Here is a 24060-nt window from a genome sequence, read left to right as displayed (position 1 = left end):
CGCAGAAGCGTGGCACTGTTGTTCACGGCTGATAATTGGATGCGTCTGTCGTTCGCTTCTTGGCGACGCCTCGGGGCGAAAGGACGAAACAAACCAGGCTTCCCGCGCGCCCGCGCGCCCGCGCCCAAGAAAAGGGGAGAAAAGGCGAAAAAAAAAGAACAGCGCTCGCTTCTTGGCCTCGGCGCGTGGGGGGTTCTACCGCCAGCCCGACTCCACGTGCGAGTCGCTTTTCACTGCGGCCTTACACCGGGCTCACAAAAGACCAAGGATGGGAGCTGGCAGAGGAGCTGCGTCCGCGTCCCGGCGTGCTAGCGGTGCGTGTGATCACGCGCCGCAACGTAGTGGCTGTGGACGTGGGCAACGAGGACACATTCAAAATCCTCCTGGCGGCAACAGTGATCCGTGGCCTGGCCTTGCGGGCCAAGGAACCAGCCCCGCGCAATGAGTGTAGCGGTCTGGTTTTTGGCATTGACACCCATCGCACGGCCGAGCAGCTTCTCGCAGCGGTGAACTCTGCTGTGGGGGTGACCGCGGCTTCACTTTCTGGCAGCATCCTGCGCCTTCGCTTTGCAGCCCCAACATCACCATCCACGGCCGCGTGCTCCCGGTCCGGCCTTGCCGCCCCGCCCACTGCAATACACCCAGTCCTCGAGCCTGGCCCACGCGACGGAAACCTGCCAGGCTGCGGAGCGCTGCGTCCGTAGTGGTGGGCCGCACCCGAGCTCGAGATGCAACAGCGGGAGGCCGCGGTGCTCCAACTCCGGCGGCTGGCACGCGGCCACGGACCCTGCCTGCCCCGCATGGCAGCGGGAGAGGCATGTGGCCACCCTCCTCGCCACTGCTGCTGTGCCTCTCTCCCGGAGGGCCGTTCGCGCGGTCGTCCAGGAGGAGGCTAACCCGTCGTATAGTCACCAGCAGCTGCGCGCGTACAGCTATGCGCAGGTGACCTCCCGCGGAGGACAACGCCCCCGCGGGCAGCAGCAGCAGCAGCAGTGCCAGCAGCGGCAGCGCAAGTAGAAGCAGGGCTACCAACACCAGCACAAACAGCAGCAGCGGCCACGCCAGCAGCAGGGGAAGCGGCGGCTGCAACCGGGGGCTTCCCAGATCACAAACCGCGCCGCACATCCCGGGCCCGCGGCGGACTACATCCCCCCCCCCTCCGGATGCGCGAGACCAGCAGATCAGATCCAGAAGCTGCTGTAGGCAAATACGTGCTCTCTCCGCGTTGTTCCCGGAGGGTTCTCCCGGCACGCAGCTCTGCTTATATGCAGCAGGCACCTCCACATGATACCCAACACCATGGCTAGTAGCCGGGTCCCTTCCAGCATACCTACCCTCCTACAGGGGAACGTACGTTCTCTTGCGGCTCGTTAATCAGAGCTTCGCGTACGAGTCTCAACCGAAACACCCGAGGTTGTCGCGCTGCAGGAGACGGACGTACGTTCGCGCACAACAGGGGAGCCCCAAATGCGGCTACCTGATTACGTCGTATACCATTCCCCGACATTCTGCAAAGAGGTGTCCTGTGCTGAAGTGCTGTGCTGTGATCCACAGCCAGGTGTCCACAGCACAAGTCCGAGAGATCGCGGTGTGCGGTGTATATGCGGCGTGACATCCAACACGTCCTCGTCGGTTCAGCGGCGGCGACCAGTGACACGCAGGAGTGCGTAGTGATCAGTTCGCGTCGGTGGTGTGGACACGTTGGTGGCTTCTGTTTATGTGCGCCCAGCTGTGCCGTGGAACGCACAGTGGTTTAGTGCAGTGTCCTCCATCTGCGCTCCACACCAAATAATCGTCGGTGATTTTAAAGCCCATCACTGCGCCTGGGGAAGTGCCCGAAACAGCACTTGAGGAGACGAACTGCACGCCATGGCAACGCAGCTGGGACTCACCTCTCTCAACACCGGCGAGCCCACCTTCTGACGACGCGGTACACCTGGCTCCTGCATAGACGTTGCCTTCGTGTCCAGTGACATTGAGGCGACCTGGAATCATACACCATCACTCTGGAGCTCAGACCACTACAACATCCTCATCCAGCCCACTGCCAAGGAGGCGCGCGTAAAGCGCACTTACAGCATTGTTAGTTGGAGCCGCTTCCGCAGCGAAGTTAACACCGCAGCTGCGGTTGGCGCGGAATTTTTCTCTAGTCTCGTCCGCAGCGCGTTAGCGGCTACGAGGTACGCAGAGGTTCGAGCTGGACATTCCACACTCGACAAGCTGCTCGACCTGCGCGCCAAACGAGATCACGCCGAGCGACGCGCGCTGCGGACGGACAGACCAGCTGACTGGACATGGTACAACCAGCTGGACGCGGCAGCTAGGAGGCACTCCAACAAGCTGTACCGGCGGCAGTGGGCGTCGCTTTGCAGGAGGATGGAGGAAGATTGCAGCTCGCGGCGGCTTTTCACCTGTCTGCGAAGAATCACCACACCGCCGGCGAACCCGGAAAACGCTGGCCGCTCTCTCCATCTCGAGCGGCCTCAGCTACAAGCAACTAGCTGAGCGGTTTGCCGACCGCTTTGCGCCGCAAAGCCCCGCGAGCGCAGCCAGCCTGGCTGAACCGGAGATCCCCGGAGACAACGCCAGTGTCCCTGCCCCTACTCCTGACGGCCCTTGCGACGCCCCGTTCACTGCGACGGAACTCGTTCACTGCGCCACCGGGCACAGGCTCACTGCTCGAGGCCAGGGCATCTCACAGCAAGCCGCGCTGCGGCTCTACAACGCAGCAGCGGTTGGAGCAGCTCTACGCGCTGCCACTCGCCACGCTGCGCAAACCCAGCTGGAAGAAGCTGTAAGTCCAGCACCGCAAGTCCATTCGCATATGCCTCGGCCTACCAAAGAATTCGCAATGCGAGGCGACCTTGGCCGAGACGGGCGCGTGGCCACTACAACTCCAGGCCACGCAGCGGTTGCTGCGACACATTTACCGGCTGCTCCAGAGCGCAGCGGACGGCGGCCCGCTGCTACAGCGGCTGCGTCAACACCCACGCTCGCGTATGGGAGCGGCCCTGCTCGAGTACGAGCAGCACACCAAAGCCACGCCCCCTTACGGCCTCTGCTCCCCCTGGCCTGCTGCTAGGGAGGTTCGAGGACAAATCGTCGGCATCGCGGGAAAGCGCACCACACTGCTCTGTGCAGTGCAGCAGCTGGCTTGAGCAGCCATTTACGAGGAACTCAGTGGCCATCTCCTCGTCTACACTGACGGCTCCGTAGCCAGCGAAAGCTGCTCGCTAACAGCGGCGGCTACCATCCCGGCCATGCAACTGCACAGGCAACAGCATGTGCCCTTCCTGTGTTCTTCCCACCACGGCGGAGCTATTGGGGCGTCGACTCGACCTCGATTTGCTACTCACGCTCGCTCCGCTGCCGCCCAGATGTGCCTTGCTGCGTGATTCTCGCGCCGCCCTCAGCCGCCTTCGAACAACTGACCGGGGAACACCATTGCTGTGCCAGATCCGTGCGCGCCTAGACTGCCTGGCAGAGCACTGTTTTGCCATGCGCGCACAATGGATACCCTGCCACTGCGGCATCGAGGGCAACGAACGAGCCAACGAACTCGCGACCACAGTACACCAGCTCCCTACCAGCGACGAGCCCCTCGCCCTGGAGGACGTGCGCAGGGTCATCAACGACCACCTCCGAAAGCAGCACCACAACCCCCGCATCGCACGAGGTGAGCGCATACACAGCGTCAGCGGCCGATCGTTGACAAGGTCGCAGCGCCTAATGATCCTCCGTGCGCGTGTGGGATGCGTGTGGCCCGGGGAACGACGATTGCGCCACGGACTCGCAACAAGCGACGCGTGCGACGGCTGCTGTGCGATGGAAATCCTCGAGCACCTGCTCCTCCACTGTGCCGCGCTATCTGAGCCACGCCGCGAGATGCTGGCGGCCTACAGATCCCAGGGCGTAGTCGCGGACAGCGTCACAACGCTCCTGTGGCCGCCAGGTAGTGCGCGCACTCGCGAGCGAACCCATGTGAACTTGTGCGTGTTTTTCGAGCAGACGGGTGTGGAGGCCCGTCTGTTTCACCTCGCCAGGTAGAGCGCGTCCTGACCGAATATATCTCGGACGATAACGACCGGACGCCCCACTCCGGCCGTCAAGTGCATTGCGCCGTGCGCGTGTGTTTCACCTCTTCTTAGTGAGAGAGACACAGCACGCGTGCGGCTGGCGTGCTTATTTTTACTTTTGTACGTAATGCACATTGTGGAGGCTCGCCCGTAGTGCCAATTGCTCCAGTGTGCTAAGTGTACTCACCACTTCGATTTCTCCTACCTGTCTCCTTACTATCCCTTTATTTCCGCTGCCCCAGTTCATTTGCCTCAGCTTATTTCGATAGCAGATACCGGGGCAGCAAAAATCGTTTCCTTCCTTTATTATTTTTTATTTTATTCTATTTTAATAAAGAACCACTTACTACTACTACTACTAATTCGGCTTGGTTAAAATTGGCGACTTGTACTTATACTTGCGCAGGTCGTGGCTTCTTGCTAATGAGTATGAGTGACATATATTATTTTGTTACTCCTAATAGATGCCGATGCCGAACGAACAGTAAATTATAAGAGATTTTTTGTTATGCGTTAGCTCTATAGCGGAAATAAGGAAAATTACGTTAGCGTGCGGCAAGTAAATTGTTCCCAAATAGAGCTTTAGTAAAGCATCCCGACGCCGTTAAACGCAGTATAACGTTCCAAGCGAAGAAAACATTGCTTGAATGAAGAATGCCAAAGGCAGCGAATATGTAGCTCAAGAAACGTTCGCCAGCATCGGACGACGCACAACAGCATGCTGGGGACTCTATAGGGGAAATTTGAAAACAATGAAGTCACTACGAGTTTCTCTGCACTACTTCGCTGCATTGAGAAAAAGGCTTAACTTTTAATCTTTGTTTGCATCATCATTTTAAATGCTAGCGCGAAAGTATTTCACATGCGCACAATCCTGCTTAGAATCATAATGCATTCGAATTGTATCTCCTCCAAATGCAAAAAAAAAGAACCTCTTCACATTCTTTTTAATCAATCACTATCAACTTCATCGCAACTGCAACAAAGGAGCAGGTGAACGAGGGGCGCCCTTAGAGTTTCAAGCGACAGTTACACCTGCAAATAAAGCTAGAATTCAAATACTGGAGAGTCGGCCTAGTTGGTGCGATATCTAAAAGACACAGCACAATGGACAAATAACAAGTGAGTAGACAGTAAAAGCTAGTTTCCTGTCTACACGATTCTCATTGGTCCACTGCGCCATTTCTTTGCTGAAAATCAAATTTCCAAAAAGAGCTGTGCACAGCAAACATGGTCGAGAAGGGCAGTGGACAGGCGAACAGTGTCGCAGGTGATTTTAATGGGAAATATACATAGTATAACTTCACAGTCGCATATTAATGAACTGAGAACATTTCAAAACGAAATTCTTTTCGGTACAAAGGGATGGACAGACTTCTTTGCGTATTAAAAAAGTCTCGGCAAGTTCGTGTCGAATCCGAAAAAAGCTTTTAAATGTTCTTGACCCTGTCAGTGAGGACTCGCGGGGAGATTTTTATGCAGAGACTGCAATGCACTTGTAAATTAGACATGTGCTTGGTTTTTCACCGAGAGCTGTCATTTTCTTGGCCGTTCATTTACATACCTGCCCATTTGGTCGATGTACGTATACCTTGTGGAAAGGTTAGGAAAACTTCATATACACGATTGCTAAGAAAGGACGAAGGAATCTTTTATTTTCAATACCTCAAATTCCCCTGTGAAGGAGTTTTACAAGAGGGTGGGCTTTAGTTGATGCAGATGAGGTTTTCAATGAAATGCTTGAAGTGGACGTGATTGCAATGGCTAACAGCAGCAGCAGCAGCAGCAGCAAGAAGTTCATTCCAGTCTTTTGGTGTACATGCAAAACACGAGGAAAGATGGGCTGATGATCGGGCTGAAGGTGGGTATACCATCTTGTCATGGCGGAGGCGAGAGGAGTGGCGATGTGCTGGCGAGAATGGCAGAGCTTCGAGGGGATTCATAAAAGAATTCATGGAAAAGAGAGAGGCGGGCGACTTTGCGACGGTGAGTAGGGTTGGAAAGGTTAGCTTTTCTTTTGAATTTATTAGCACTGGACATGTATGAGTAATCAGAAAAAAAAAATAAAACGCGCCGCACGGTTCTGAACAGATTCCAGCAAGTTAATTTGATTAGCTTGGTAGGGGCCCCACATAGCGCACGTGTATTCAAGCTTAGGTCGGACGAAGGTGCAGTATGCTAGTAATTTTGCAGAGGGAGGGGCTAATCGAAGATTGCGGCGTAAGTAGCCGAGGACACAGTTAGCTTCATTTGTCAGCGTAGTTATATGATCGGTCCGTAAAAGATCGGCGGATAAGTTAATTCCTATGTATCTGTAGGTAGTTATGGAGTTGAGGTCGGAACCAAGAAGAGTGTATTTTCGGGTAGTAGGGGTCTGTCTTCGATCGAAGGTAAAAATAGCTGATTTCTTAATGTATAAAGACATAAGCCGTTTGTCACACCATGTTTGAATGTTGTAGAGATCATATTGAAGTGCACTAACATCGATTATGTTGTTAATAGGGCGCTAGATGACGCAGCCATCTGCATATAAAAGAATATTTGAGGAAATATGATTACGAAGGCCATTTATATAGATTAAAAACAGAAGAGGGCCTAGAACAGTGCCTTGCGGTACTCCGGAAACAACAGGGGATAAACCTGAGGAGCCGTTATTAGCGAATACGGACTGCTGACGGTTAATTAAAAAGTATCGTATCTAATTTAAAACTATATCGTTAAGGAACAGAGATGAGAGATTTAAAATAGACGTTTGTGGAGTACTTTATCGAATGCTTTTTCGAAATCCAGAAACAAGGCATCGACCGGGGTGTTAGTGTCAAGGTTAGGGCTCATATCGTTTAACGAAGAGAGCTAACTGAGTATCACAAGACAGTCCCCTGCAGAAACCGTGCTGGTTAGGATGAAAAAAAGTTAGTATCTGTAAGAAATTTTACAATGAGAGAGTAAATTATAGGTTCCATTAATTTAGAACAGACACTTGTGAGTGATATCGGATGGTAGTTGTTGGGAGAAAACGGATTCCCCTTCTTTGGACCTGGGATGACCTTCCCCACTTCCCAGTCTTATGAAACTGCACCAGATGTGAGCGACTGCTGAAAAATGTGCGACACGATGACACTACTTGTATGTTTAGTGCTCTTTAATATTTTGGAAATAATGTCATTGATGCCGGCTGATGATGTAAGCTTCAGAGAATCAATTAGTGCTGCAACTCCGCTGGCGTTTACAGTGTTTTCAGGCATGGGTGAATGATTGCAGGATGTAAAAGAAGGTAGGTCAGTGTCAGGCTCTGATGTAAATACTGAACAGAGAGCACCGTTAAGGACGTTCGGGATTTATCAGAGATGGGAATATCTTGGTCATTACGTAATGATAAATGCTTGGCGGGTTGCGGGCTAATGGTCTTCAAGAACTGCCTGGTCTTCAAGAAGAACCATATTAGGAAGTGGATGTGAAAAAAATAACGTTTAGTTTTCTTGGCAAGCGATTGGAAATTCTTTTTGGTACAGCGATATTTTTTCCATGTGCTCAGTGTTTTTGCGCGCTTAGTAGTCCGGAACTGTCGCTTTTCCTTGTTCAGCCATTTTAGTACTGCGTTGAACCATGGTGATTGGGAGCGTTCAGTAATGGTGATGGGTTTGATGTAAGTTTGAGTCAGATCATACAACTTATTTTTAAACAGGGGCCAATTAGATTCAACGTCGCCATGGGAAAATCCAGGTAGGAACGACTAACAAAAATTGTCTTAATAATGTTGTAGTTCCCTGTGTCGTAGAGGGTTTACCTTACTCGATGCAGTTAGGTGAGAATTGAATGAAGCGTGGAAACGGTGTGATCACTAATCCTTGGCAGGTGGGTTAACGATGTAAGGCGATCAGGGTGTAAAGTAATGAGCAAATCAAGGATGTTGGACGAATGAATAGTCTGTCTAGTTGGTTCAGATATAAATTATGATAGCCCTAGTAAAGCATCCTGCCTCTGCTGCTGCTCCACTTCATGAATTACTTAAAGCGCGAAGCTACTCCATGTTGAATAAGCAGTACAAAACTGCTTGTAACAATCTCAAGCACGACCTCTCTTAGGATCATATTCTCGGCCACTTCAGTGACAGTGCTCCAAACACGATACACACATATGCCAATGGTCACAGTCTCGATGCTTTACTATACTGCAATGCGACGCAACTTCGCGTGAGAAAGTGATTGCTTTCACCAGCCGAACCTTGACTCCACCATTACCAAGCAGGAATGTCTTGCTGTCGTCTGGGCGGTCCTAAAATTCTGCCCTTATCTATACGGTCGCCACTTCACAGTTATCGATCACCATGCTTTTCGCTGGCTGTCTTCGCTGTGACAGGACGACTATAGGCCGTTGGAGTCTGGCTCCTGCAGGAGTACCATTTTGGCATCATAATAAATCGGGTCGAGACCACCAAGACGCCGACGCGCTTTCGCGTTGCCAACTTTCGGAATCAACCTGCTGTTTCTCTACGCAATGCATTTCCTTCTCAGAGCCGACCCTCTCTCTCACCGACACATATCACAGCAGTTTTTTTGTTTTTTTTTCAGGACTCTAAAAACAAACATGCTCTCCACTAGGAGCAACTATAGCCGACGCCCACTGCCGTCCCATCATCGATCATCTTGTTGGCGCTTCGAACCCACCGACAGCTACGAAACACCAAGCTCGAAGATGGCATCCTGCGCCGCTACGTGTATTGCCCTGATGGAACCCGCTGGATCCCAGTCGGGCCGGGTGTGTATTGCCCACATATCCTAGCGGCTCTCCACGATGAAGCTACCTGCCGGACACCTAGGTTTTCACAAAACCTACGACCGCGTAAAGAGATGTTTCTTTTGGCTTGGCCGCCGCCAGCGTACCTAAATAGGTCGTTTACTGCCCACTGATAGCGTCGAAAGCAGCCGACTTCATCACCCGCTTTGCATTCTACAAACCCTACCCTGTCCTGCTACGCCATTCGAAGTAGTCGACATCGCCTTATATGGCCCCTTTCTATCTCCGATTGGGGTAACGAGTGGACTATGACACAGCTGTCGACAACCTTACGTGCGACGCTGAGACAGCACCCATGCCCACTGGCTCGGCTCAAGAAGCTGCAATTTTCTTTTTGCTATCCATTGTATTGCGGCATGGCGCTCCCCGGATGCCTTAAGTGGACGTGGGACCACCTTCTTTTCGACATCGTTGCCGAAATTGTTTACGCACCAACCACCACACATCAGGGGATCTCAAGCTGCCATTCACTGATTATAGGTCTGACTGAGCTATTTCATCGTACCCTATCTGATATGATCTCCACGTACGTCCCACCGGATCACCGAAGTTGGGTCACTATTCTACCGTTCGTCACATTCGCCTAAAATACAGCAGTACAGCGGACTACCGGTTGCTCTCCATTTTCCTCATTTATGGCCGCCCTCCCACAAAGTTATTTATTCTCTACGCCCGAGTATCAAATCAGTACCTGCCCAGTTCGTATCCCGTGTGGCCAGCAGCCGTCACCATGCTCGCCTCAACACAGAAGACTGCCGAAAGACTGCAAGAGTCGCCACGATTCTACTCATCATGTGGTGTCTTTCCGTCCAAGTGACGGAGTACTACATTAAACCCCACTGCTCACCCATGGCCTTAGTGACAAATTTCACCAACGCTACCTTGGTCCTTACAAGGTCATCAACCAAAACTTCCCCATTGAAATACAGAGTCAAACCCGTTAATCCCTCAGCCGATCAAGACCACCGTGGTAGTGAAGTTGATGTTTCTCGTTTGAAGCCGTTTGTGCGCCGTGATTCATCGGTTGCGTAGGAGCGGCCACGTTAGCCGCTTCCGACCCCTCGGGCAGATTGTGTCAGCCTTCTATGAATGGAGGAAGGAAACAACTTGGTGGAAGCCCTGACATCGCTTTGAAGCCGGTGCGATAGCGCCACGAACGAACGCTGCAATGTCTCTCCTCCTTCTTTACCCTCCGCATTTACTTTCTTCGTGACGCTCACGTACCTCGGGTTCTTAGCAACGCTGTTGCTAGTGGCCCGAGTTTTAATAGCAACAGCGATGCCGTTGCTAATGGCCCGACATGGTTAACCCTAAAATTTGACGTCACTTCCGCCACACTTTCTCCAATGCACTGGGGAATGGCAAGGGCCTCTCCTGAGTTGTTTCCTTCTTCCATGCTTCTATGGAACGTCTTCTTTCACTTGTACATACCATCGTCATCATCCCGCAGCGCCGCCTTTGCCACGCGCCTCTGTATTTACTTCCGGCATCAGTCTTAGATGCCAACACAAGATATGCGACAAAGCGAGCAATCGGAGCTTCAGAAGTTGAAAATAGTGTTTGTTCTACTTTTTCGCTACCAGGTTTGTGCAGTTTTCTGTAACCTGACTGCCGGTCAAATGCTCTGAGGCTTTTGCAGGTCTGCTATCTGTATTTTGTATTCTATATTGCAGAATAAATATTGTATTGTATTGTATTTATTCTGATACAAAAAGGGCAAAACAAAGATCAAAGCATTTACCCGTAGTTTAGAGCCAGTGCGCGCTCCTTTCATATAATTTGGACTTACTCTTAGTAGAGAGTACTGCAGCTTTTGTTCCCTTGTTAGAATAAAGAACTGCTACAGACAAGTTTATAAACGTAAAACTTAGTCATCCCGCAGTACAGCAGCCAGAATATTTCTGCGGCACGCGGGCCCTGAAGAAACACACACAGCGAGCTATTTACCTACGTTTTCCTGTAATTCTAGGGAGATTTTAATCAGGGGAAACGCAGGACAATTTCAGCTACTGTTGCCTACACCTATTGATTAGTTGAGCTTACGTAAGTCAGGGGGAGAAATGAGTGCAAATTTTATTCAAACCGCTGAAGGGGTATTAACACACGAGGTCGTTCTTATTAAGTGCTGGATTTTCGAGCAAGATTCCTGGAATCCGACCGCTTTAGGACAACTAACAAAATTGAAAGGCGACGGGACCGCGTACGCAACAGTGTTCATCCCCTCTTGGCAGCTTGACAGTTTTGGCAAGTTCTCTGACATTTTACGCACGGATCGTTCATGCTAGCGCAGAAATGTCGTCCACAGTGTAATCGGAAATGAACCTTGAATTTTTGCACACTTGGAGGTTAATTCGTAAGCTGTCATGTGGGCTATTAAGCGCTCATATTCTTGCGGTACTTCTTTGCGACATTTTGTCGTTCTGAGCTTACCAGTATCTCATTAATTGAGAAAACCTTCAAACTTGTGCCAGTAGCGCAACGGGAAACTGACTCAAATGCAATGAGTAAGTCAGGGAGGGTCGTCGCTGGGGCCCAGGAAGCGGCTTAAAAGGTATACGAGCCGCAGAAAAAGAATTCTTACATTTAGGACACAAACGAGATTCAGTACCGTGGATACAAACTTCGGTGCAGAAGTCGATAGATATGCTCACGAGGATACAACGATGACGAGAATTTTAAGTGAATTAGCCCGTTATCACCGCTTTCAGTACCACAAAAGCCAACCCTACGTGACAGTGGTAATCACAAGAGCAAAGGCGTGCCTGTCTCCTACGAACTACTCCTGGATTTTACGCCTTTCACGTATTGGCACTACCTGGTACATGCGTCATACTGCATACCACGTCGACACGCGTGATGCAGATGCTGCTGCATGTCCCCTCCTCTCATCCCTCTCCCGCGGCGCCCCTTCATGCCGAGTGCACGAGATGCGCATCTCGACACAGGTCACAGTCGTCCCATTGGGAGCACGTTCCCCACACACTTAGCCATGCTGCGGAACGCTGTCTGCACGCGGAGCTATTATTTTTAGGACTGGAGCTGATTTGCGTGATTAATCAGTGAATATATATGTTGCATTTTCCCACCGGAAAGAGACAAAAGAAAAATCACCTGGCCGTTGTAGTCTCAGCACGTGTTCGTACGACCTGGCCGCCCTTGTTATCGCCCCTTGAGAACTGCGCACTCAGCGTAACCACTGAGAATGGCTCACTTTGGCGGTGGTGATTGCCAAGTGCGCGTGCCAACATTGCAGACAGACTACCGCAGTACCAAAGTATCAAAATCCAAGCTGGAAAAAGGGCCTACGCTTGTTGAATTGGCGAAATTGTCAGGCAAAGTACCTATGGTGGTGCCAGATTTTCTCACCATATATATATGCTCAGTTATATGCTCGCCTGCTGATTTCGTACTCTGCGCAAATGATATAAAAAGTTCGCGGTGGCGGTTGAGTGGTTAGCGCACTCGACTCGCATGTCCCGGTTTCGAAACCAGTTGCTCTTCGACGGAGGAGGAAGGCGAGGCGCCCGTGGGATCTCAGTGTACGGTAAAGAACCCCAGGTGGTCGAAATTCGCAGTTCTCCACCACAGCTTCCCTCGCACCCTATGTCGCTTTGGGACCTCAAAGCACATGAACCAGACAACTAAATTCAACTCCTAAAGTAGCTGCTAGCCCAAAGGAGACGGGAGACAAAGTAGGAGGACATATGACGTGCATAGAGAACAACTGCTTCATTTCGAGAAGGCATCTAAGTTTATGAGGAAGAAGGTAACCACAAATTCAAAAGGTGCGTACACGTGCGCAATTCATATCAGGCTTCCACTTCCAATTGTGAAGCCAGATATCAAATCTAAATTAATACAAACAAGGACCAAGAAGATGATTCATGACATGAACGATGGAAGGTGACTTTGAAGCATAATTAAAGCAATTAGCAATGGCGATAAGTAAACGAAATACGCAAACAAATATAAAGCATGTAAATATGTAAAAACTACTACTCGTAGCTGGGAAGCGTTAAATAAACTCAAAGCTTCGTTCTGTCCTGTTTTTTCTTTTTTTTTTTGCGAGCGCACACTTTATTGGAAATGAACCAAATCGCCCAAGTCAAAGTTTTAATCAAAGATACACAGTTGGCAAAAAGAACAAAGCATTATATAAGGCCCCTGTCTCCTTCTTTTCTCAAAGTCCAAGTCCCTAAGGGCAATGTTGAATGACGTAACCAATTTCCGGAGTTAGGTTCGCAATTTCCTTTTACACGCCCTTGTTCTCTTCGGTAACTCGAAACCTTGGCACAATCACAAAACGTGAGACAGTGTGGTATAATTTACACCAACGTTTTGCTCCACAAATTATCTAAAAAAAGAAAGAAAATTCCCAAAATAGAAATCCACTCGCCCGTAGCAATAGCACGGAACCACGCTGGGTGTACTTTTCTCGAGACCAAATGAGAGCTAGTTGCGCAACTCACTCGTGGAGCGTCGATCGCCTGTCAAGGCCACGCACGTACGCAGCCGCATGAAGCCGCGGCACCACTGACCGGGATTCCCCGCAGCCGTTTAGAGCCACTTTCACGCCTCAGCACGCGTGGAACGCGCTGTTGGGCTCGTGTCAGGGGCGAGCTGTCTTCTACAGAACGAGGCCTCTGAACTCGCGCTCCTAGCTAATTTGCGCCATTTGGTCGGTATTCTTACGGCAACCGGTCAGTGCCACACGGCGCCCCGTGAAATAGCCAGAGATGCGGATGAGGATATCGAAGATAACAGCCCGAGGCTATGCAGTTATAGCGGGCACAGCGGGAGAAGCAGCGAGGGCCGCAATTAATCACGCAGTTCAAGTCCCCTGCTCAGCAAAGCCTTTTACACAACTCTGCAATGGCTGTGGAATCAGCAAGAGCGTCGCCACCGTGGTGGTGGCGAAAACTTTATTTCCGTAAGAGAGAAAAAAAAAAACAATTGTCACACAATCAATGGGCTTCTTTTCTTTGGCTTCGTGATATGGCCGTCAGACAGTCTTTCGGCGACTTCCAAAGCCCAGCTTACCGCCCGCAGTTATACCACAGGTTCGGAGCTGGTCACCGCAGCCTCCCATTGTAGTGGGTTAGATAATAGCCATTCCGCTATGGGTTGAGCTCAGGGCACATGTGTAGGATATAAGCTAGGTCGGCCTTTTTTGCATCGCAAAGCGTGCATTCGGGGGTGTACAGCCCTGGGGTGACCAGTGACAGTTTAAAATGATTAGGGAAGGTATCCATTCGGAGCTGCATCCACGTCACTTTTTGGATTTCGCTAAGAGAATTCGCGCAATTGCTAAGCCATTTCCGAAGACGGCAAAATTAGGGGATGCTTAGGTGTTTTAGGAGTTATTGGGATAGTGCCCCTGTGTAGAATTATGCCTTATAGTTAACTGTATTTAATTAGGGTAAAGTAAGAGCGCTGCTTAACATGGTGCGAAATAGTATATATAGTTATAGTGCCTCGTAGTGCTGCTTATAGGTGCTGCTAACTAGTGTCCTAATTTTAACTAAGTGCTACGGTCGTGTAATGTGGGTTGGTGTCCACTGGGAGGTATCAGGTGGTTGGATAAGGCTATAAAACTATCCTACTCCACTAAGGCTCTTTAGTGGTTTAACGGTTGCGCGTCGGGATTTACAACCGAAGTTGCAGAGGTTTGGTTCGCGCTCGACAAACTTTTCAATTTGAAGGAACTGGGAGTCAGCACTAATCCTCGTGTTCTCTTTTCGCCTTGTATAGTGTCACGCTCTTTCAGCGCAGATCATTAACTCGCCCAAGTTTCTGTTTCAGCGTTTTTATATTACCCAAATGTCTTTTTTTGGCGATATTCAGCAACGGTGGCTGAATATAGACACCACTTGCAACGTCGTCATTATGTTGACCAACCGAGAAATTTCGCTGTCACGACCCCTGTGTTTTCAGCCACCGTGCGCTAAAAAGCTATCGTATAATAATACCATCCGCATTAGAAGAGCTAAAAGTGCCATTTCAGAACAATGCCCCTCGGCCGGTCTCTTAAGGAATGCTAGATAATCTGCAATCTCAAGTGAAATATGCGATATTTCGGTGAAAACTTAGCTACTTCTCGAGTCAGTGTGCAGGCAAGGAGAGAATGAGACGTCATCAACAATCACCCCCCAAAGTCAAAGGGAGAAAAAGAACAAGTGGAAGCGATTTAAGAAGGGACACAGGGGTACTCTACCAGGAGCAGCAAGGAGAAAAACAGGACAGCAGGCGGCGGAGTATGTACAAAACGATATGGCTGCTTGTCCGCCTTTTAGGCATATCAAGCTGCACAGAAGAAAGACCGAATTACGAATACCTGCCTAACGGATTGTAGAGAAACCCAGGGCGGGCGAAAGAGGCCGCGAGTGCAAGATGCCGAGGCTCTGCTATCGCCACAATACAGAAGGCGTCGGAGCGTGGCTCAGGGAAACAGCGGCGAGAATTGAGATATAGGCAAAGAGGTGTTTAATTCCCTGGACGCGAAGACCAGAAGTTCCAATAGAAGATAGAACTTGTAGGATGGAAACAGGTAGGGAAGCTTAATCTGCATGGCCTCAAAAAAAGCTACGATCTGTATACAATGAGCACTGGAAGCCTATCGGAAACGTGTCACAGAGCACAGGGCGCCATACGACGAGATGCCCACGCATGCAGTACGCTCGGAGGCAGTGTAGAAGACATATGCAAATATATGCCGACTGGGGAAGGAAGACTATGAAAGCCAGAATTGGAAAGGAAAAAACGTGGATGGTTAAGGGCACGCCAGCAGTCATAACACCGTAGAGAGTCAATGGGAAGATATAAACTACAACAAAATTGGGCTAGCGGAAAGGTCATGAATGCAGTATACTCAGTGAGGACGATAGCTCCAGCAAGAGATGAGGAGCACGGATGAGAACTTGCAATGCTGCTGTACGCGTGGTGGAAGGATCCTTGAGGGGAGCGGGAGTCATTGTCTGTCACCTTGTGCCATTAGAGGCAAGGCTTAATTGATCTCCCATATTTCAAATGCTGCCAACGATGTTCTTTTGTAGTTGACTGCAGATCAGTAATCTTCCCAGATAGCACATGTGACCGGCCTGCTATTGGAAATTGATTGGCTACGTCTGGTCCGCCAGTGGCCCGGCGTTGCCAATGCAATACCAATACAGCCATGCGATAACATCGAGCACTTTTGGACCAGTGGTTTGCATGTTCCCCTCATGATTGGCATTCATGGGGTAACCATGGGCAATAATGGCCTTCCGTATAGAATTGCTACCCAACATTGTATACACAATGATATATGATGGCCAATATTACCCAGCCATTGGCAATGTCTTGCTCATGATTCGCGAATAATGGCATACACTGGTGAATGTTTTCCTGCCAGTATATATGGCTTATCGACGTTTGTGACTGTAGAGTGCGATAACAACCCTGGAACTCGTGGCATCGCCGAAACCAACATGTCGCTGCTCCTGGGTCGACAAGTCTGTGTATCCCGAAGACTTATTGAACTGAAGGACAGGCGAGCCGAACTTCTGGTGACGAACATCGGTTGTGAACCGCAATGTTTGGCGAACAAAGCAACGATTGCGTATTTTGAAGAACTCCCGGAATGCGCAAGACAGTATTCGTTGTCTGAAATCACGAAGTCATTAGAAAAGGCGACTACTCCACTTAAAACCGACGTCAACCCGGACTTCCTGCCTAATCAAAAACGCTGCTTAGAGACAATCTTTCCGGGACTGCTTTGCAATGACCTCCAGGGTTAGACGGACACCGCTCGAAAAGCATCGAATTATGTTCAATGAAAACCAGAGACCATTGTGTGAGTCGCCTTATGGGGCTTCTCCGAAGGAGCGGGATGCAATTCGCCGGTAAGTTCAGGAAATGCTCCAGGACGACATGATCAAGCCGTCGACGAGCCCATGGGCATCGCTTGTTGTCTTAGTGGCGAAGAAAGATGGGACCCTACGGTATTGCGTTGATTACTGGCGTTTAAACAAAGTTACCAAAAAAGACGTTTATCTTCTACCACGCATTGATGACTCCCTAGACCGTCTACACCACGCCAAATAGTTCTCATCGCTCGATTTACGCAGTGGTTTTTGGCAGATAGAGGTGGACGAACGCGACCGGGAGAAAACATCCTTTATTACCCCAGATGGTTTGTACGAATTCAGGGTGCTCCCTTTCGGCCTATGCTCGGCTCCTGTGACCTTCAAACGGATGATGGATACTGTGCTTTCTGACGTGAAATGTTTGGTTTATTGGTTTGTGGAGCTTAACGTTCCAAAGCGACGCAGGCTATGAGACGCCGTAGTGAAGGCCTCGGGAAATTTCGACCGCCTGGGGTTCTTTAACGTCAACTGACATCGTACAGCACACGGATGCCACTCCGTTTTGTGGCCGCTCGAAGGGACGACGCGTACAGCAGCACGGTCAGTGCAAGAATGACGACGTTTATTGCCAGCACAGTTTATAAAGGCACGAACACGCGCGCTGTCTCTACTGCGCATCACCGATACGCATCGGCACTGATAACAGTCACTACACGTGTCCGATACATCCTCCCTTGGGACGAACAAAAATTACACACTTGTAAAAATATAAGCAGCGATCACAACTATGGCACTTGATTGAATTGTTCGTCATAGTGTAACTTCTTTGGGGGCCGGGTGCTACGAGTTGACCTTCTCAAAGGGGGTGGCGATGGGATGCTCGGCGGAGAATCACGGCCACTTGCTGGTAGCGTCGATCCCACGCAGTTTTGTGAAGAGACTCCCGAGGATTGTGCACTTGGTTCAGCTCCGCTCGTAGGCTGCTGTGTCCGGGACTGGGAGCCTGTGCAACTTTCCTCGTCGTCATCGCTTTCACTACTGCTATACCGCTACTTTGTCGTAATCAGATGCCGGCGGTTTCGCCGCAACATGCGATGATCTTGGGTTTTTACCAGGTATGATCGTGGAGCGCTTTCGGCAATGACCTTCGCCTTGCGTGACCAACCCGCAGCATCCTGAAGCCGCACTGTTGCGCCTCCGGGTAGTACCGCCAAAGGCTTTCCAGCCCTGGCTTGGCGGTGTTTCCTCACTTTGCGACGGGATACCCGGCCGAAGTCAGGAAGGTTAGAACGAAGGTGCCTTCTCTGAAGGAGCTCACCCGGAGAATGGCCATCTTCGAGTGGTGTAGAGCGGTATGCTAAGAGACCGAGCCAGAAGTCCTCCCTCGCCTCGATGGTCTTTCAGGATACGCTTGACGATCTGCACACCCTTTTCAGCCAAGCCGTTGGACTGCGGATAACGGGGACTAGAGGTTATGTGATGAAAGTCGTACGTTTTAGCAAACAGGGCAAATTCGCGGCTCGAGAACGGGGGTCCGTTATCCGTACAGACTTCCACTGGTACACCGTACCTGGCGAACATGGCACTAAGGGCTGCAATTGTGGTTTCAGCGGTTGTGTCTTCTAGAATGTCGACCTCAGGAAAATTGGAAAAGGCATCATAAGCAACCACGTACGACTTGCCCGCATACGAAAAGATGTCCACTCCAACCCTGTACCAAGCACATTTCGGAACTGGTCGCATCAGAAGTGGTTCCTGCGGCTGTCTGTACGCGTACTTTCTGCACGTTGCGCAGCTTTCTACACAGGTAGCGATGTCTCCATTCATACCAGGCCAAAATACGAGTTTTCGCGCCCTCTCCTTGCACTTTTGCAACCCGAGGTGACCCGCATGAATCCTTTCCAGCATGAGTCGTCGCATACTCTTCGGAATTACAACTTTTGCACCCTTTAGTACAACTCCATTAACGACAGATAGTTCTTTCGAAAATGGCTTGAGTTCACCTGTCACCGGCTGCCCGCTCACCAAGCATGCAATCACTGTCTGCAGGTAGGCATCTCGACAAGTTTCCAGCTGCAGTGACCGGTGGGTTTCGGGGGTGACCATGTAGCCCAAGGACTGCACTGCATGAACCTCAACATCATTTGTTGTGCGAACTTGGTCTTCGCCCTGTTCCACCGTTGACCGTGACAACATGTCAGCGAGCAGCAGCTGCTTTCCTGGAATGTACTGCAAGATAAAGTCATATTTTAGCAAACGCAAAAAGAATCGTTGCACTCGCGGTGGCATGTCAGCAATTTCTTTCCGTGCTATCGCCACCAGCGGCTTGTGATCAGTCTCGATAAGCACCTTTCTTCCGTACACAAACTCGTGAAACCTTTCGCAGCCAAAACATATTCCAAGCGCTTCTTTTTCGATTTGTGCATAGTTCTTTTCGGCTTGCGTTAAGACACGAGATGCGTACGCTACAGGCCTCCATTCACCGTGGTAGCATTGAAGTAACGCTGCCCCAACACCATCCTTCGATGCATCGCAACTAATCTTAGTTTGTCTCTGCGGATCAAAGATTGCAAGTAGGGGGGCGGTGGTCAAGATTTGAGATAACTTTTTCCACTCCAGCGCATGATTTTCGGTCCATTGGAACTCTGACCGAGATTTTACAAGCTCACGCAAAAGAGTTGTTCGCTCGGACAATTGTGGCACAAATTTGCTGAAATAGTTAACCACACCCAACATTCGCTGGATGTCATTCTTGGACGTTGGTGTTGGCATTTTCACCCAAGCTTTTGATTAGCTTTGGGTCAGGCGATATTCCGTTTCGGCTTATGACATCACCAAGGAATTTCACTTCATTCAACCCAAATTTACATTTCTGGGCGTTAAAAGTTAAGCCTGCTTTCTCGGCAGCCTTAAGCACTGCTATCAACCGCTCATCGTGTTCTTGCTTACTGGAACCCCATACTAAAATATCGTCCACATATATCAGTACGCCCGGTAAGCCGTCAAATACTTGACTCATGCTTTGTTGAAATACTTCCGGTGCGGAAGAAATGCCGAAGGGCAAACGGAGAAAACGGTATCTCCCAAACGGTGAAGAAAAAGTGCAGATTTTAGAAGTCCGCTCATCGAGCGGTATCTGATGATAGCCAGAGTTTGCGTCAAGACAGCTGAAGTACTTTGCATTGGTTAAATGGGCTTCCAAATCCTCTCGCCTAGGAAGCGGGAAATGCTGCCGCTTTATGTACTTGTTGATAGCTCTTGGATCCATGCAAACCCGTATCGCGCCATCTTTCTTTTTTGCCAACACTAGAGGGCTGACCCAGTCAGTAGGTTCGTTCACCCTGACAATTATACCAGCACGTACCATTTTTTCAAGTTCTTTCTTTAGGGGTTCTTCTAGCGCCACTGGAACTCGTCGAGCTGGTTGCACTACAGGAACCACATCAGATGAAAGGACCATGCTGTACGCCTGCTGCAAACAACCGAGGCCATGAAAAACGTGCCTGAAATTGTTTAGAAGGGCGTCGTATGAAGTCTTGTCTATGGCACATACTTTACGCTGAACTAGCCCCAGAGCTTCACTTGCTTCTAGTCCGAGTATGGCGTGCCGTTCGTTTTTCACCACAAAAAACTTCACTGTAGCAGACGTGTTCGCTTGGTGTACTTCTAGCGTACACGTTCCAAAACACGTTATAGTGCCACCGTTATACGCCCGCAGGACCGAATTAGTCGGCTTCAGCTCCTCTGCTCCCCGCAGTTTTTTGTAAACAGACATGGGAAGCAGACTTGCCTGCGATCCGGTGTCTACCTTAAATCTGACCTCGCAGTTACGAACTTGAGCCTTGACCATCCAATCCCTTTCTCGTCTTGCGGTGGTGACCTCTAGAATGTCAAAGTCCTCTTCTTCCAGTTCCCTTACTTCACTCACCCTTGCAGACGCACAGGCACTTGCAAAATGGTTCGCCTTGTGACTCAAGCGACACTTCTTACCGAAGGCTGGGCATTGTTTGGGCTTGTGCCAGCGGTTGCACTTACTACAATGAAAAGATGCTTTAACTTCTTTCCGCTCATTTGCAGGAGCCGGGCGCTTCGAAATCGTGTCGACACATTCGTCCCCTTTGCGCCATATTTCGTTCCGCTGGGCTACCGTTTCTGCTGCTCTGCACATTTCTTCTGCCTTTTGCAAAGTCAGTTGGTTATCTCGAAGCATTTTCTCGCGTAGTCGATGATTAAGCGTACCGAACACTATCTGGTCCCTTATCATTGATTCTTGCAACGTGCCAAAGTTACACTGTGCTGCTTGCTTTTTCAGGTCGCGAATAAACCTTTCAAATGGTTCGCCCTCCGCTTGCTTTCTTGAACGGAATACGTATCTCTCATGCACTTCGTTGCCAACTTCGGCACAATAGGCATCAAATTTTCTCACCACGGTGCTGTAGTCCTTTTCTTCATTCAACTCGAACTGGAAGTTGTTGAAGACGTCCAAAGCGTCGTCGCCCGCAACGCTCAACAGGAGTGCTGCCTTGGCTGCTTCTGTTTTCGGCTGGTCCGTAGGTGCCGTCGCCTGCAGATATAACTCAAACTTCTGCTTAAAACGCTTCCAATTTTCTGCTACATTACCAGTCAGCCGCAAAGGCTCCGGTGTCTTCAGCAGGGCCATGGCGCACCGGACTCGGGAACGATTTCCTTCAGGCCTCAAAGATCCCACTTCTGACACCATGTGGCCGCTCGAAGGGACGACGCGTACAGCAGCACGGTCAGTGCAAGAATGACGACGTTTATTGCCAGCACCGTTTATAAAGGCACGAACACGCGCGCTGTCTCTACTGCGCATCACCGATACGCATCGGCACTGATAACAGTCACTACACGTGTCCGATACAGCCTCCAACGAAACGCAGCCGCCGAGGCCGGGATTCGATCCCGCTTCCTTGGGCACAGTAGTCGAGCGCCGTAACCACTGCGCCACCCCGGCGGGGCTGAAATGGCAGTCTTGCTTGGTGTACGTGGATGACGTTGTTATTTTCTCCGATACTTTTGAGGAACACCTGAGGCGCCTGCGTGCCGTTTTCGAAGACATTTGTTCAGCCGGTCTGTCCCTTATGCCAGAAAAGTGCCATTTCGCTTTTCAAGAGGTGAAGTTTTTGGGCCACATTGGGAGTGCCAAGGGTGTTGGCCCAGACCTCGACAAGACAGCCGCCGTAGCTGCTTTCCCCAATCCAACCGACAAGCGAAGCGTCCGTCGTTTTCTGGGTCTTTGTGCCTACTATCGGCATTTTGTGAAGAACTTCTCCCAGATAGCTGAGCCCCTAACTCGCCTCGCAAAAGAGAACGAGCCATTCTGCTGGCGGCAAGAGCAACAACGGTCCTTTGAGAAACTACGAACTCATCTACAAAGTGCGCCTATACTTGATCATTTCGACGAGCAAGCCGACACAGAACTGCACACAGACGCAAGTAACGCCGGCCTTGAAGCGGTGCTTGTACAATGGCAGGATGGCGTTGAACGCATAATCGCATATGCAAGCCACATCTTACCCCGGTCCGAAGTGAACTACTACACTACCGAAAAGGAGTGTCTAGCTAATGTGTGGTAGTGACAAAGTTTCTCGCCTACTCGTATGGCCGGCCTTTCCGAGTAGTGAGTGATCACCCCTCACTGTGTTGGTTGGCGAGCCTCAAAGATCCCTCAGGGCGGTTAGCACGCTGGAGTCGTCGACTTCAAGAATTTGATGCGACCATCGTATTTAAATCAGGCAAGAAGCACAGTAATGCAAACTGTTTGTCCCGCGTTCCTCTTGAGCATAACAGTACTGGGTTCAAAGACGATTCTCTTTAATTGGCGCTATCTCCACGGATAATTTGGCTCAACAACAAAGAGACGACCTTGAACTACGGCCCCCTTATTGAGTATCTAGAAGGAAATAACCCGACACCGCCCCGAATCTTCTCGCGCGGATTGTCATCGTTCTGTTTACGAGACGGCATCCGGTACAAGAACAACTACGGGCCGACGGAAGCTGTTTATCTTCTCGTCGTACCTAAGGCTTTTCGCGACAAAGTTCTGCAGGCGTCCCATGACGACCCTTCTTATGGTAACCTGGGTTTTTTCTGAACTGTGGCACTCATACGCCAAACGTATTGTTAGCCTAAGGTCACAGCAGAGGTCATGCACAACGTTAGAACTTGCCCGAAGGGCCAACGTCGAAAGCCTCTGCCGACTTAGCCGGCCGGACTACTACAACCTATTGATCCGCCAAAAGTCCCGTTCCAACAAGTCAGCATGGATTTACTCTGCCCGTTTCCGAAGTCCTCGCCAGGCAATCGGTATATTGTGGTCGCCACTGACTATCTCAGCCGATACTGTGAAACGAAAGCTCTTCCCCGAGAAACCGTTGGTGAAATGGCGACCTTTTTTCTGCAGAGAATTGTACTTCACCACGGTGCACCCGCAGTCGTTATAACTGACAGGGGAACGGCTTTCACCGCGGCGCCTACGGAGGAGGTTATGCGACTCAGTGGCACAAGTCACCGGAGAACAGCCGCTTGTCACCCGCAAAAAATTGACTTACCGAACGGCTTAATAAGACAATCGCCGACATGATTTCAATGTATGTCGACGAGGACCATCGCAACTGGGACGCAATACTTCTCTATATTACCTTCGCATATAACACTGCGCCACAAGAAACCATGGACTTTACTCCGTTTCGTTTAGTACACGGCCGCGAAGCCATGACTATGCTGGACGCAATGCTACTTCCTGACCGTGTTGATCCCACAGTCACGGGTGCTGATGAATTCGTTCTGCATACCGAGGCCGCCCGCCAACATGCTCGACAGCGTATCCGGCGCCAGCAAGAAAAAGACGCTGACCGGTATACCCCACGCCGCAGAAATACGAGTTACGAGCCCGGAGAACGAGTTTGGGTGTGGAGCCCATGCCGTGTAAGAGGGCGGTCTGAAATGCTGCTTCGTCGATACTTTGGCCCTTATGAAAACGCTCGCCAACTCAGTGAAGTGAACTGGAAAGTTCTTCCCCAGGGAACTTCTCGTTCTTTTCGAGGGCAACATCCTAAGGGATGCACGTTGCACGAATGAAGCCCTACCACGCCCGTTAGCCGCTCGTTCACCCAAGCCATCCGACACTACCGATGTTCCTTGTTGCTCTGATCGCCAAAGGACAGCGCCGAGGACGGCGTCTTTTAAAGAGGGGGAGTAATGCCGCATTCGTAATCACTCGTGTGGCGCCGGCATGCGGCTGGATTACCAACGTTTTAGCTGGCCTTAGCCATGCTAGGGAGCCCGGTGTTCTTCGTCTTCTTCGCTCGAGCTCTCGCCAG

General features: G+C 50.4%; 1 protein-coding gene across 1 annotated transcript; it reads right to left on the bottom strand.

Annotated features, from left to right (window-relative positions):
• Positions 1 to 17056: 17056 nt before the first annotated feature.
• Positions 17057 to 21579, bottom strand: LOC146209953 (uncharacterized). The gene is made up of 2 exons (XM_084605438.1): positions 20082 to 21579; positions 17057 to 18946 (listed from the first exon to the last, which is right to left on the bottom strand). Exons 1-2 carry the CDS (start codon positions 21549 to 21551, stop codon positions 18032 to 18034), a joined length of 2385 nt encoding a protein of 794 aa, XP_084461564.1. The 5' UTR covers positions 21552 to 21579; the 3' UTR covers positions 17057 to 18031.
• Positions 21580 to 24060: the final 2481 nt, after the last annotated feature.

Source organism: Amblyomma maculatum, chromosome 1, assembly GCF_055883805.1.
Source record: "Amblyomma maculatum isolate TAMU_Amacu chromosome 1, ASM5588380v1, whole genome shotgun sequence".
NCBI classification, from domain to species: domain Eukaryota; kingdom Metazoa; phylum Arthropoda; class Arachnida; order Ixodida; family Ixodidae; genus Amblyomma; species Amblyomma maculatum.
This window is presented reverse-complemented; position numbering and strand designations above follow the sequence as displayed.

What these genes read in the sequence shown, in the direction of transcription:
- LOC146209953 (XM_084605438.1), bottom strand. Translation starts at nt 21,551, where the DNA reads ATGCGCAGTAGAGACAGCGCGCGTGTTCGTGCCTTTATAAACGGTGCT. An exon ending in AGAAAGAACTTGAAAAAATG is followed by an intron (nt 18,947 to 20,081) that starts GTACGTGCTGGT and finishes TTTATCTTGCAG; the next exon opens with TACATTCCAGGAAAGCAGCT.